General features: G+C 37.4%; 1 protein-coding gene across 1 annotated transcript in view; it reads right to left on the bottom strand.

Moving 5' to 3' along the window:
* Nucleotides 1-15,280, bottom strand: part of dgkaa (diacylglycerol kinase, alpha a) — a 132,903-nt gene that overhangs the window by 22,048 nt on the left and 95,575 nt on the right. The window contains exons 13-18 of the mRNA XM_061925405.1: nucleotides 14,291-14,368; nucleotides 14,133-14,206; nucleotides 8,266-8,340; nucleotides 8,121-8,206; nucleotides 7,901-7,990; nucleotides 5,338-5,498 (exon numbers count right to left, since the gene is read on the bottom strand). Coding sequence (XP_061781389.1) covers nucleotides 5,338-5,498; nucleotides 7,901-7,990; nucleotides 8,121-8,206; nucleotides 8,266-8,340; nucleotides 14,133-14,206; nucleotides 14,291-14,368 — 564 coding nt within the window. The remainder of the gene's footprint in view (nucleotides 1-5,337; nucleotides 5,499-7,900; nucleotides 7,991-8,120; nucleotides 8,207-8,265; nucleotides 8,341-14,132; nucleotides 14,207-14,290; nucleotides 14,369-15,280) is intronic.

Genomic DNA, 15,280 nt, shown 5'->3' with positions numbered 1-15,280 from the left:
GTACAGAAAAAGTAACAAAAATATTGCGCCTCAAAAATAGTTTTTTTTAACTTTTATTTGAGCATTTTTTTGCGCTTTGAATTGACAGAAGCATTCCCCCAAAAATGAAACACAAAAATTAAAGTCCTGCCTGTCTAATGCTAACGTACAAAAACCATGGAGTAGCCTGCTGGCTAATGTACAGAAAAACTAACACAAATATTGCGCCTCAAAAATATTTTTTTAGTTTTATTTGAGGAACTTTTTGCACTTTGAATTGACAGAAGCATTCCCCTAAAAATGGCAAAGTCCGGTCTGTCTAATGCTAATGTCCAAGAGCCAAGGAGTAGCCTGCTAGCTAATGTACAGAAAAACTAACAAAAATATTGCGCCTCTAAAATTGTTATTTTTAACTTTTATTTGAGCATTTTTTTGCGCTTTGAATTGACAGAAGCATTCCCCCAAAAATGAAACACAAAAATTAAAGTCCTGCCTGTCTAATGCTAACGTACAAAAACCAAGGAGTAGCCTGCTGGCTAATGTACAGAAAAACTAACACAAATATTGCGCCTCAAAAATATTTTTTTAGTTTTATTTGAGGAACTTTTTGCACTTTGAATTGACAGAAGCATTCCCCTAAAAATGGCAAAGTCCGGTCTGTCTAATGCTAACGTCCAAGAGCCAAGGAGTAGCCTGCTAGCTAAAGTACAGAAAAAGTAACAAAAATATTGCGCCTCAAAAAAAAAATGTTTTAACTTTTATTTGAGCATTTTTTTTGTGCTTTGAATTGACAGAAGCATTCCCCCAAAAATGAAACACAAAAATTAAAGTCCTGCCTGTCTAATGCTAACGTACAAAAACCATGGAGTAGCCTGCTGGCTAATGTACAGAAAAACTAACAAAAATATTGCGCCTCAAAAATAATTTTTTTTACTTTTATTTGAGCATTTTTTTGCGCTTTGAATTGACAGAAGCATTCCCCCAAAAATGAAACACAAAAATTAAAGTCCTGCCTGTCTAATGCTAACGTACAAAAACCATGGAGTAGCCTGCTGGCTAATGTACAGAAAAACTAACACAAATATTGCGCCTCAAAAATATTTTTTTAGTTTTATTTGAGGAACTTTTTGCACTTTGAATTGACAGAAGCATTCCCCTAAAAATGGCAAAGTCCGGTCTGTCTAATGCTAACGTCCAAGAGCCAAGGAGTAGCCTGCTAGCTAATGTACAGAAAAAGTAACAAAAATATTGCGCCTCAAAAATTGTTTTTTTAAACTTTTATTTGAGCATTTTTTTGCGCTTTGAATTGACAGAAGCATTCCCCCAAAAATGAAACACAAAAATTAAAGTCCTGCCTGTCTAATGCTAACGTACAAAAACCATGGAGTAGCCTGCTGGCTAATGTACAGAAAAACTAACACAAATATTGGGCCTCAAAAATATTTTTTTAGTTTTATTTTGAGGAACTTTTTGCACTTTGAATTGACAGAAGCATTCCCCTAAAAATGGCAAAGTCCGGTCTGTCTAATGCTAACGTCCAAGAGCCAAGGAGTAGCCTGCTAGCTAATGTACAGAAAAACTAACACAAATATTGCGCCTCAAAAATTTTTTTTTTTAACTTTTATTTGAGCATTTTTTTGCGCTTTGAATTGACAGAAGCATTCCCCCCAAAAATGAAACGCAAAAATTAAAGTCCTGCCTGTCTAATGCTAACGTACAAAAACCATAGAGTAGCCTGCTGGCTAATGTACAGAAAAACTAACAAAAATATTGCGCCTCAAAAATATATTTTTTACTATTATTTGAGGAACTTTTTGCACTTTGAATTGACAGAAGCATTCCCCTAAAAATGAAACACAAATGGCAAAGTCCTGTCTGTCTAATGCTAACGTCCAAGAGCCAAGGAGTAGCCTGCTAGCTAATGTACAGAAAAAGTAACAAAAATATTGCGCCTCAAAAATGGTTTTTTTTAACTTTTATTTGAGCATTTTTTTTGCGCTTTGAATTGACAGAAGCATTCCCCCAAAAATGAAACACAAAAATTAAAGTCCTGCCTGTCTAATGCTAACGTACAAAAACCATGGAGTAGCCTGCTGGCTAATGTACAGAAAAACTAACACAAATATTGCGCCTCAAAAATATTTTTTTAGTTTTATTTGAGGAACTTTTTGCACTTTGAATTGACAGAAGCATTCCCCTAAAAATGGCAAAGTCCGGTCTGTCTAATGCTAACGTCCAAGAGCCAAGGAGTAGCCTGCTAGCTAATGTACAGAAAAACTAACAAAAATATTGCGCCTCAAAAATTTTTTTTTTTACTTTTATTTGAGCATTTTTTTTGCGCTTTGAATTAACAGAAGCATTCCCCCAAAAATGAAACACAAAAATTAAAGTCCTGTCTGTCTAATGCGAACGTACAAAAACCATGGAGTAGCCTGCTGGCTAATGTACAGAAAAACTAACACAAATATTGCGCCTCAAAAATATTTTTTTAGTTTTATTTGAGGAACTTTTTGCACTTTGAATTGACAGAAGCATTCCCCTAAAAATGGCAAAGTCCGGTCTGTCTAATGCTAATGTCCAAGAGCCAAGGAGTAGCCTGCTAGCTAATGTACAGAAAAACTAACAAAAATATTGCGCCTCTAAAATTGTTATTTTTAACTTTTATTTGAGCATTTTTTTGCGCTTTGAATTGACAGAAGCATTCCCCCAAAAATGAAACACAAAAATTAAAGTCCTGCCTGTCTAATGCTAACGTACAAAAACCAAGGAGTAGCCTGCTGGCTAATGTACAGAAAAACTAACACAAATATTGCGCCTCAAAAATATTTTTTTAGTTTTATTTGAGGAACTTTTTGCACTTTGAATTGACAGAAGCATTCCCCTAAAAATGGCAAAGTCCGGTCTGTCTAATGCTAACGTCCAAGAGCCAAGGAGTAGCCTGCTAGCTAATGTACAGAAAAACTAACAAAAATATTGCGCCTCAAAAATTTTTTTTTTTACTTTTATTTGAGCATTTTTTTTGCGCTTTGAATTAACAGAAGCATTCCCCCAAAAATGAAACACAAAAATTAAAGTCCTGTCTGTCTAATGCGAACGTACAAAAACCATGGAGTAGCCTGCTGGCTAATGTACAGAAAAACTAACACAAATATTGCGCCTCAAAAATATTTTTTTAGTTTTATTTGAGGAACTTTTTGCACTTTGAATTGACAGAAGCATTCCCCTAAAAATGGCAAAGTCCGGTCTGTCTAATGCTAATGTCCAAGAGCCAAGGAGTAGCCTGCTAGCTAATGTACAGAAAAACTAACAAAAATATTGCGCCTCTAAAATTGTTATTTTTAACTTTTATTTGAGCATTTTTTTGCGCTTTGAATTGACAGAAGCATTCCCCCAAAAATGAAACACAAAAATTAAAGTCCTGCCTGTCTAATGCTAACGTTCAAAAACCAAGGAGTAGCCTGCTGGCTAATGTACAGAAAAACTAACACAAATATTGCGCCTCAAAAATATTTTTTTAGTTTTATTTGAGGAACTTTTTGCACTTTGAATTGACAGAAGCATTCCCCTAAAAATGGCAAAGTCCGGTCTGTCTAATGCTAACGTCCAAGAGCCAAGGAGTAGCCTGCTAGCTAATGTACAGAAAAAGTAACAAAAATATTGCGCCTCAAAAAAAATTTTTTTTAACTTTTATTTGAGCATTTTTTTTGCGCTTTGAATTGACAGAAGCATTCCCCCAAAAATGAAACACAAAAATTAAAGTCCTGCCTGTCTAATGCTAACGTACAAAAACCATGGAGTAGCCTGCTGGCTAATGTACAGAAAAACTAACAAAAATATTGCGCCTCAAAAATAATTTTTTTTACTTTTATTTGAGCATTTTTTTGCGCTTTGAATTGACAGAAGCATTCCCCTAAAAATGAAACACAAAAATTAAAGTCCTGCCTGTCTAATGCTAACGTACAAAAACCATGGAGTAGCCTGCTGGTTAATGTACAGAAAAACTAACAAAAATATTGCGCCTCAAAAATATTTTTTTTAGTTTTATTTGAGGAACTTTTTGCACTTTGAATTGACAGAAGCATTCCCCTAAAAATGGCAAAGTCCGGTCTGTCTAATGCTAACGTCCAAGAGCCAAGGAGTAGCCTGCTGGCTAATGTACAGAAAAAGTAACAAAAATATTGCGCCTCAAAAATTGTTTTTTTTTAACTTTTATTTGAGCATTTTTTTGTGCTTTGAATTGACAGAAGCATTCCCCCAAAAATGAAACACAAAAATTAAAGTCCTGCCTGTCTAATGCTAACGTACAAAAACCATGGAGTAGCCTTCTGGCTAATGTACAGAAAAACTAACACAAATATTGCGCCTCAAAAATATTTTTTTAGTTTTATTTGAGGAACTTTTTGCACTTTGAATTGACAGAAGCATTCCCCTAAAAATGGCAAAGTCCGGTCTGTCTAATGCTAACGTCCAAGAGCCAAGGAGTAGCCTGCTAGCTAATGTACAGAAAAACTAACAAAAATATTGCGCCTCTAAAATTGTTTTTTTTTACTTTTATTTGAGCATTTTTTTGCGCTTTGAATTGACAGAAGCATTCCCCCAAAAATGAAACACAAAAATTAAAGTCCTGCCTGTCTAATGCTAACGTACAAAAACCATAGAGTAGCCTGCTGGCTAATGTACAGAAAAACTAACAAAAATATTGCGCCTCAAAAATTGTTTTTTTTAACTTTTATTTGAGCATTTTTTTGCGCTTTGAATTGACAGAAGCATTCCCCTAAAAATGAAACACAAAAATTAAAGTCCTGCCTGTCTAATGCTAACGTACAAAAACCATGGAGTAGCCTGCTGGCTAATGTACAGAAAAACTAACAAAAATATTGCGCCTCAAAAATCTTTTGTTTACTTTTATTTGAGGAACTTTTTGCGCTTTGAATTGACAGAAGCATTCCCCTAAAAATGAAACACAAAAATTAAAGTCCTGCCTGTCTAATGCTAACATACAAAAACCAAGGAGTAGCCTGCTAGCTAATGTACAGAAAAACTAACACAAATATTGCGCCTCAAAAATATTTGTTTTACTTTTATTTGAGGAACTTTTTGCACTTTGAATTGACAGAAGCATTCCCCTAAAAATGGCAAAGTCCGGTCTGTCTAATGCTAACGTACAAAAACCATGACATAGCCTGCTAGCTAACATGCAAAAAAAGTAACAAAAATGGCGATATCACAGTAAAAATTTTTACATTAGAGGTCTCCACGCCGCAGAATGCTAGAGTCAACCAGTCAAAAACCAAATGTTCGTCCTAATGGACACGTGTCCGACAAACAAAAATAAAAGGACTGTGGTCAACGACTCACCACTCCGATGGAGAAGTAGTTGTTGATGATTTCGTACGGCACGGGGTCGCCCTTCTCTTGGTCCTCCTCGTTGATGACCTGCACGCTCCAGCGGTCCATCAGAACCTGGGAGCTGCCCTCGATGTCCTTCAGGATGCGACTCAGGTCCTCACCGTCGTAACCTGCCACGGGAAAACTATTTTATTTTGAAATAAGATTCCACTTCTTGTTTACCATCAACCAGGAAGTACCGTATTTCAAAGTAAATCAATAATTTTTACATTCATTTTTTTACACATTATAATATCATGGTGTGTCCAGGATGAGTGGAATGTGTTGAAGGTTTGAAGTTTGAAAAATGTCCAATTTATTTTGAATGGGAAAAATGTCCTGGAAAACCCGGAAAACCCGGAATTCTGTAAAATCTGGGAATGTTTGGAATTTGTCAAGTGACAGCTCGCGATTCCCAAATAGGCTGAACAGTTTGAAGTTGGAACGCTTTGAATCGGGTGAAACATGTGGAAGGTAGAGCGCCAAAATCTGGAGGAGGAGGAGGATTGATTGATTGATTGATTGATTGATTGATTGAGACTTTTATTAGTAGATTGCACAGTACAGTACATATTCCGTACAATTGACTACTAAATGGTAACACCCCAATAAGTTGTTCAACTTGTTTAAGTCGGGGTCCACGTTAAGGAGGAGGAGGAGGAGGAGGAGGAGGGGGAGGAGGAGGAGGAGGAGGGGGAGGAGGAGGAGGAGGAGGAGGAGAAGGAGAAGAAGAAGAAGAAGAAGAATGAAAAGAAGGAAAAGAAGAAGAAAATGAAGGGGAAAAAAAGAAGAAGGAAAATAGGAAGAAAAAGAAGAAGAAAAAGAAAAACAAGAAGAAGAAGAAGAAGAAGAATGAAAAGAAGAAGGAAAAGAAAAAGAAGAAGAAGGAAAAGAAAAAGAAGAAGAAGAAGAAGAAAATGAAGAAAAAGAAGAAAAAGAAAATAAAGAAAAAGAAAAAAAAGAAGAAGAAAAAGAAAAAAAGAAAAAGAAGAAGAAGAAAAAGAAGAAAAAGATAAAGAAAAAGAAGAAGGAGTAGAAGAAGAAGAAGGACAAGAAAAAGAAGAAGAAGAAGAAGGAAAAGAAATAGAAGAAGAAAAAGAAGAAGAAGAAGAAAAAGGAAAAGAAAAAAGAAGAAGGAAAAGAAAAAGAAAAAAAGAAAAAGAAGAAGAAGAATGAAAAGAAGAAGAAGGACAAGAAAAAGAAGAAGAAGAAGAAGAATGAAAAGAAAAAGAAGAAGAAGAAGAAGAAGAATGAAAAGAAGAAGAAGAAGAAAGAAAAGAAAAAGAAGAAGAAGAAAAATAAGAAAATTAAGAAAAAGGAGAAAAAGAAAAAGAAAAAGAAGAAGAAGAATGAAAAGAAGACGGAAAAGAAGAAGAAGAAGAATGAAAAGAAGAAGGAAAAGAAAAAGAAGAAGAAGAAGGAAAAGAAGAACATTAAGAAAAAGAAGAAAAAGAAAAAGAAAAAGAAGAAAAAGGAAAAGAAAAAGAAAAAGAAGAAGAAGGAAAAGAAGGACAAGAAAAAGAAGAAAATTAAGAAAAAGAAGAAATAGAAAATGAAGAAAAAGAAAAAGAAGAAGAAAAAGAAGAAGAATGAAAAGAAGAAGGAGAAGAAAAAGAAAAAAAGAAGAAGAAAAAGAAAAAAAGAAGAATAAAAAGAAAAGAAGAAAAAGAAGGAAAAGAAGAAAAAGAAGAAGAAGAAGGAAAAGAAAAAGAAGAAGAAGAAGAAACAGAAGAAGAAAAAGAAGAAAATGATGAAAAATAAGGAAAAGAAAATGAAGAAAAAGAAGGAAAAGAAGAAGAAAAAGAAGAAGAAGAAGGAGGAGGAGAAGAAGAAGGACAAGAAAAAGAAGAAGAAGAAGAAGAAGAAGAAGGAAAAGAAATAGAAGAAGAAAAAGAACAAGAAGAAAAAGAAAAAGAAAAAGAAAAAGAAAAAGAAAAAGAAAAAGAAGAAGAAGAAGAAAAATAAGAAGAAAAAAGAAAAGAAAAATAAGAAGAAGGAAAAGAAAAAGAAGAAGAAGAAGAAGAAAGATGAATTTTGGTGTAGAAAAGCATATGTGTGAATGCTTTGGAGCATTCACACAATAGATCAATAATTATTGATTTCTAGGTGAAATAACACATAATAGTAACATATGAATAATTCATATGAATTAGTTAAATAATTACACAAATTAAAATAATATAACAATATATATTATACATTTGAGTATAATATATTTGGGGTTACATGCACTTAATTAGCATACACGATTAAACTTTCATGCAAAAATTGAAGATTGGTATTCACACATCATTTTGTTAATTTGATCATTATTATTTTGAAAGGTTTGGTGGCGGCGCTCTCCTCGGCGAATGCTTTTGTGTGACAATGGACACGTGTTCATGTGTTCAACTTTGTGCACGAGTCAACCCGCTTTGGTGCAGATCTGGATAAAGGTGCCGCTGAAATAAACTGTCCCAAAGCTTCAAATGTCGTCTGCCGCTAAAATGAAAACCAGCTTCATGAGTGCGGCGACCACAACCAAGTCTCTCACCTCCTCCCCAACGCAGACACCGAGCCAGGTCGTTTCCTGTGCCCAGAGGAAGCACGGCCACGTGCGGCCTCACCACCAGGTTGGCTTTGTCTGATGGGACCGACGGAGAAGAGAGAAGTTGAGCAAAACAAGATATGGCCTTTGACCTTTGGGAGTCTCCAGGAGGACTTGAGTGAGGATCTGCTGGCTACAAGTGGGAGTTGTCGCTCATCAATCTCACCGATGGCGTCCAGAATCCATCCCACTGTACCGTCGCCGCCGCACACCAGGATCCTGAAGTCCTGAATGTCCCTGAAGAAGCTCAGGCTGACAACAAACACACAGTAAGTAGACATTTGAACACCACACCACTGTCGCCTGCTCACCCCGCCGCTGGTCCGCCATTGGAGAGGTTGTACACCTGTCGAGGGTTCAGCAGGTACTGAAACTTACGCAGGACCCTGAAAAAAACCCAAAATGGTAAATGGGTTATACTTTTATAGCGCTTTTCTACCTTCAAGGTACTCAAAATGCTTTGACAGTATTTCCACATTCACCCATTCACACACTGATGGCGCTAACCATGACCCATCAGGAGCAAGGGTGAAGTGTCTTGCTCAAGGACACGACGGACGTGACAATGTTGGTAGAAGGTGGGGATCGAACTAGGAACCCTCAGGTTGCTGGCATGGCCACTTTCCCAACATCGCCACACCGTCCCCAAAACATAAGCATTCAAATAATTGATTTATGAGGGGTGCACAAAAAAATCCATTTACATCCAAATCTCCATTCTAAATCCACTCATATCATAATTGTCAAAAATCAAATAAATAAATACTGTATACATATGTATACCGTATTTTCCGCACTATAACGCGCACCTAAAAACCACAAATTTTCTCAAAAGCTGACAGTGCGGCTTATAACCCGGTGCGCTTTATATATGGATAAATATTAAGATTCATTTTCATAAAGTTTCGGTCTCGCAACTTCGGTAAACAGCCGCCATCTTTTTTCCCGGTAGAACAGGAAGCGCTTCTTCTTCTACGCAAGCAACCGCCAAGGTAAGCACCCGCCCCCATAGAACAGGAAGCGCTTCTTCTTCTACTGTAAGCAACCACCCGCCCGCGTAGAAGAAGAAAAAGCGCGCGGATATCACCGTACGTTTCATTTCCTTTGTGTGTTTACATCTGTAAAGACCACAAAATGGCTCCTACTAAACGACAGGGATCCGGTTCATGAAAAGACGCAATCTCTCCATCCGCACACGGATTACTATTTCACAGCAACTGATATTCCTGTGAACCGCACTGTGGATACAACGGGAGCACGTACGGTGAATATTCGCACCACAGGGAATGAGAAGTCATCCTTCACTGTGGTTCTAGCTTGCCATGCTAATGGCCAGAAACTTCCACCCATGGTGATATTCAAAAGGAAGACCTTGCCAAAAGAGACCTTTCCAGCCGGCGTCATCATAAAAGCTAACTCGAAGGGATGGATGAAGAAAAGATGAGCGAGTGGTTAAGGTAAGTTTAAGTTTACGCGAAGAGGCCGGGTGGCTTTTTTCACGCAGCTCTGTCCATGTTGATATACGTATGTTTGTGATTGCACATTTGCGTACATTTTGGGAGTGAACAGAGTTGTTAGAACGCTGGTTTTTAATATATTATTAAAGTTTGACTGACCTATCTGACTGTTTTTTTGACATTCCTTTAGCGCAGTTAGATGCGGCTTATAACACCGGGCGGCTTATAGGTGGACAAAGTTTTGAAATATGCCGTTCATTGAAGGCGCGGCTTATAACCCAGGGCGCCTTATGGTGCGGAAAATACGGTACTGTATACTTGAAGTTGGAACGGTTTGAATCGGATAAAAATTGTGGAACTTCTAGAAAGGTCCCATTCTTTTCAATGGGAATTTCACGGAAATTTGGGAAAAGATGGAATTTTTTTAGAAAATGCTAAAAAATGTGAGTGTTTTGAATGAGTTGGTGTTGGAATTTTACAAATGATGACGTAGTACTATTTTTAATTGAAAAATGGTATTACGGATTTCCTGGAATTTCGGGAAAACCGGGAATTTTTCCAATAAAAAAAAAAAAAAAACTTTGTTTTTTTGTCCTGATTAAGAGGAACGGTTGAAGTGGGTTTGAAAAATATGGACGGAGTAATCGACAGAAAAAAGGGGTTTGATAAAATGGGAATTTTAGGAATTCCTGGAAAAAAAATTTGCTTGAGAAAATTATAGTTTAAATGTCCAGGATGAGTGGAATGTGTTGAAGGTGGAATGCTTTGAAACGGTGGAAAAATGTGGAAATGGGGGAAGTTTGAAAAATGTAAAATTTATTTTGAATGGGAAAAATGTCCCGGAAAACCTGGAATAAACATAAGCATTCAAATAATGTATTTATGAGGGGTGCACAAAAAATCCATTTACATCCATATCCCGATTCTAAATCCACTCATACCATAATTGTTTAAAATCAATTAAATAAATAAATAAATATACATACATTATATATACTGTATATATGTATATTAGGGTTGTACGGTATACTGATACTAGTATAGTATCGCGGTACTATCCATCCATCCATTTTCTACCGCTTATCCCTTTCGGGGTCGCGGGGGGTGCTGTAGCCTATCTCAGCTGCATTCAGGTGGAAGGCGGGGTACACCCTGGACACGTCGCCACCTCATCACAGGGCCAACACAGATAGACAGACAACATTCACACACTCGGGACCATATAGTGTTGCCAATAAACCTATCCCCAGGTGCATGTGCTAGGGATGCAACTAACGATTATTTTGACAACTATCTTAACAATTAGTCGACGAGTGCTGTGTTTTTCAACCACAGTGCCGCGGCACACTAGTGTGCCGTGAGATACAGTCTGGTGTGCCGTGGGAGATTATGTAATTTCACTTATTTAGGTTAAAATATTTTTTGCAAACCAGTAATTATAGTCTGCAAATGATGTGTTGTTGTTGAGTGTCGGTGCTGTCTAGAGCTCGGCAGAGTAACCGTGTAATACTCTTCCATATCAGTAGGTGGCAGCAGGTAGCTAATTGCTGTGTAGATGTCGGTTTGTGGTGATCACAATATGCGGACGACAGCGGGAGGCAGGGTGCAGGTAAAAAGGTGTCTAATGCTTAAACCAAAAATAAACAAAAGGTGAGTGGCCCTAAGAAAAGGGGAAGGCTATGCAGAATGAAACTAAAACTGAACTGGCTACAAGGTAAACAAAAACAGAATGCTGGACGACAGCAAAGACTTACTGTGGAGCAAAGACGGCGTCCACAATGTACAGGTAAAAGCCAGTAAATTAGAATATTTTGAAAAGCTTGATTTATTTCAGTAATTGCATTCAAAAGGTGTAACTTGTACATTATATTTATTCATTGCACACAGACTGATGCATTCAAATGTTTATTTCATTTAATTTTGATGATTTGAAGTGGCAACAAATGAAAATCCAAAATTCCGTGTGTCACAAAATTAGAATATTACTTAAGGCTAATACAAAAAAGGGATTTTTAGAAATGTTGGCCAACTGAAAAGTATGAAAATGAAAAATATGAGCATGTACAATACTCAATACTTGGTTGGAGCTCCTTTTGCCTCAATTACTGCGTTAATGCGGCGTGGCATGGAGTCGATGAGTTTCTAGCACTGCTCAGGTGTTATGAGAGCCCAGGTTGCTCTGATAGTGGCCTTCAACTCTTCTGCGTTTTTGGGTCTGGCATTCTGCATCTTCCTTTTCACAATACCCCACAGATTTTCTATGGGGCTAAGGTCAGGGGAGTTGGCGGGCCAATTTAGAACAGAAATACCATGGTCCGTAAACCAGGCACGGGTAGATTTTGCGCTGTGTGCAGGCGCCAAGTCCTGTTGGAACTTGAAATCTCCATCTCCATAGAGCAGGTCAGCAGCAGGAAGCATGAAGTACATACGTACATATATACACATATACATACATACATATATACACATATACATATATATATATACACATACACATACATACACATATATACACATATACATACATACATATATACACATATACATATATATATATATACAGTACATATACATACATACATATATACATACATATATACACATATACATACATACATACATATATACACATATACATACATACATATACATACATTTACATATATATATACATACATACATTTATATACACATATATATATACATATATATATACATATTAGAGATGCGCGGTTTGCGGGCACAACCGCGGAGTCCGCGGATTATCCGCGGATCGGGCGGATGGAATTTAAAAAAATTAGATTTTATCCGCGGGTCGGGTCGGGCGGTTGAAATAAAAAAAAATTAGATTTTAAATAGATTCAGGCGGGTGGCAGTTAAACCAATTGGGAAATATATATACATAGTTAAATGTTGTTACCCACATACGAAAAACGAGCAGGCACCTGCTGCATATGCCACAACAGAAGAAAGAAAAAAAAAGAGATGGACACTTTTACGGAGCGGAGAAGGCCCCCGACGCCTCGCCGGGGTCCGGGACCGAGGCCCCTTCCCCCGAGAGGGCCCCACCGGGAGCCGTAGCTGAGGCGATCCGCCTCGTCCGCCTTCGCCGCGGCCGGCGTCACGCGCAGCAGGTAAGCAGCTTACCTGCCCGCCACCCCCGTGGCCGGGGGCTCGTAACAGGGGTCACTCCGCGCGCTCCGCCCGCGCAGCTTACCTGCCCGCCACCCCTGTTGCCGGGGGCGCGTAACAGGGGTCACTCCGCGCGCAGTGCGCTCACGAAAGGGGTGGGGCTCACCCTGGTTGATATAGACAGCAGGACGGTGGCCATGGAAGTCGGCACCCGCTAAGGAGTGTGTAACAACCCACCTGCCGAATCAACTAGCCCTGAAAATGGATGGCGCTGGAGCGTCGGGCCCATATACCCGGCCGTCGCCGGCAGCGAGACGCACTTTGGAGGTGCGCTCAGCGCGGCTCCCATATGATTGCGCACTTGTGTGCGTCTGGGTCGTGACAGCGTGGCACGCGAAAGTCTGTGCTGCGTTGGATCAGTCTCCTTTCTTTAACAGGCAAAAGCTTTATAACCTCAGTGAGGTTATAAAGCTTGCGCACCAAACACGAAGCAAGGCCAAAGCGCATGCAGGTGCAGGAGAACAAAGGACTTCTTTCATTTAAGGTTTGTGATAAACCATCAAACTCATTCGTTAAAAGGACTCTATAGTAATATAAAGCAAATTTTTCTGGACATTATCATGCAAGAAAAGTTTATTTTTGGGACCGCGATCCCCGCGTAATGATTTTTAAAGGTTGCATGACAAACATTTAACTGTCCCATGTGATCAGCCAGTGCGATTGGAAATCCATGCTCAATTATTGCCTCCGTAAATAAAACTTCGGCATTTATCACATCCAAAGAATCTGTTTGGGCGACGAAAAACGTTGAAAGTTTTCCACTTGTATCGCTAGCAACGGCATTAGACTTGTGTTTTTTTGTCCCAACGTGGTCTTTTACATCCCTAATTCCCCCGTGTCCGATCGAAAAATCTTGTCTGCACAAGGTGCAATTTGCGTAGTTTTCACCCTTTTTTTTTTTTAATTAATGAAAAACCCGGAATAGGTTGATGAAAACCGTACGAATTACGGGAAAACCGGAGTAGTTGGCAGGCTCACTAATGCCTTGCATCATCTATATTAGATCGGGCGGATGGCGGGCGGGTGCAGTTCTGATCAAACGTTACATCGGGTGGATGGCGGATGGTTGACGACTTTCTGACGCGGTTGCGGATGAAATAAATTGCCTATCCGCGCATCTCTAATATACATATATATATACATTATTTATTTATATATATATATATATATATATACACATATATACATATATATATATATATATACACATATATATATATATATATATACATTATTTATTTTTATATATTATATATATATATATATATATTTATATATATATATATATGTGTGTGTATATATATATACATATATATATATATATATATATATATATATATATATATATATAAATATATATATATATATATATATATATACATACATATATACACAGGGAGACAGCTTGTGTATTGCAAAACTGGAAAGTACCACTTGACTTATATTTCTAGTTAATCTACTTATGAGTAAAGTACATAATCAACCTGATTTCTTCATACATGTTTTTTTTGTGCAATGTTACATCTCACCTTTCCCCCTGCTTGCCTCCACTTTTGGGGTTGACAAACACAAGAAGAGGGTGTGTGTTGGGCACGGGGCTGATCTGTCACAACATGAAACCAAAAAAAAACAACTTTGTAAAGATTTGATGTCGTTGTAAAGAAAAAAAAGATTTTTGGAAACGTACCTGTAGGATCTGTCCGTCAGGAGTTGTGTTGAGCTCGGCGTCGTCCGTCTGAGCGGAGCAGCCGTTGTTGGATCTGTCCTTCAATACAAAATAAGACAGTTAAAATATTATTAGCATTATTAGCATCTAGCATGTGAGTAGCAAAAAGGGGAGAAAACATACAATTCCAACGTACATAACATCATTATAAACAACACAGATCAGTTGACAGAAATATTAGTTCATTTAAAGATCAGATCTGGATTTAATCATATTTGGATTTTTTAAATATATTTTTGTGAATTATCCTTACTTTGCAATTATCAATGAGAACTTTATCATTGAAACAAGCAATGATGCAACATTGTACGTGTATCTCCACTATGAGAGCACTTCAAGTCTAACTCATTCATTCATAATACATCAATATCACTATTTACTTGTGAATTGGGCATTTCTGTTGAAAGGTTTATTCCAGTATTTATTTATTTTTCATCTTTAGCTCAACTTTGTTTTTACTTACTTTCAATTATTTATTTTATATATATGTTGGGAGTCTTTTTACTTGTATATTTTATGATAATTATTAAGACTATTTTCCTTCCATCCATCCATCCATTTTTCTACCGCTTGTCCCTTGGGTGCTGGAGCTTATCTCAGCTGGCAGGGTACACCCTGAACAAGTCGCCACTATCGTTATTTAATTTTCACCTTTCCTTCATTCTTTTCTTTCCTCTTCAATGACATCTCGTATTTACTTGTGAATTGGGCGTTTGTCAATTTTGTTACTGTAGTATCTTTTTTATTTATATTTTTACCTTTTATGTTTTTGATTTGTCTTATTTTTTTTAACCTATTAACTATTCATGCGTTCGTTACGTCTCGTCTCGACTACTGTAACGTATTATTTTGGGGTCTCCCTATGTCTAGCATTAAAAGACTACAATTGGTACAAAATGCGGCTGCTAGACTTTTGACAAGAACAAGAAAGTTTGATCATATTACGCCTAT

Source organism: Nerophis lumbriciformis, linkage group LG01 (genome assembly GCF_033978685.3).
Source record: "Nerophis lumbriciformis linkage group LG01, RoL_Nlum_v2.1, whole genome shotgun sequence".
In the NCBI taxonomy this organism is placed as follows: Eukaryota; Metazoa; Chordata; class Actinopteri; order Syngnathiformes; family Syngnathidae; genus Nerophis; species Nerophis lumbriciformis.
The sequence above is the reverse complement of the archived record's forward strand: the minus strand, read 5'-3'. Positions and strand labels throughout refer to the sequence as shown.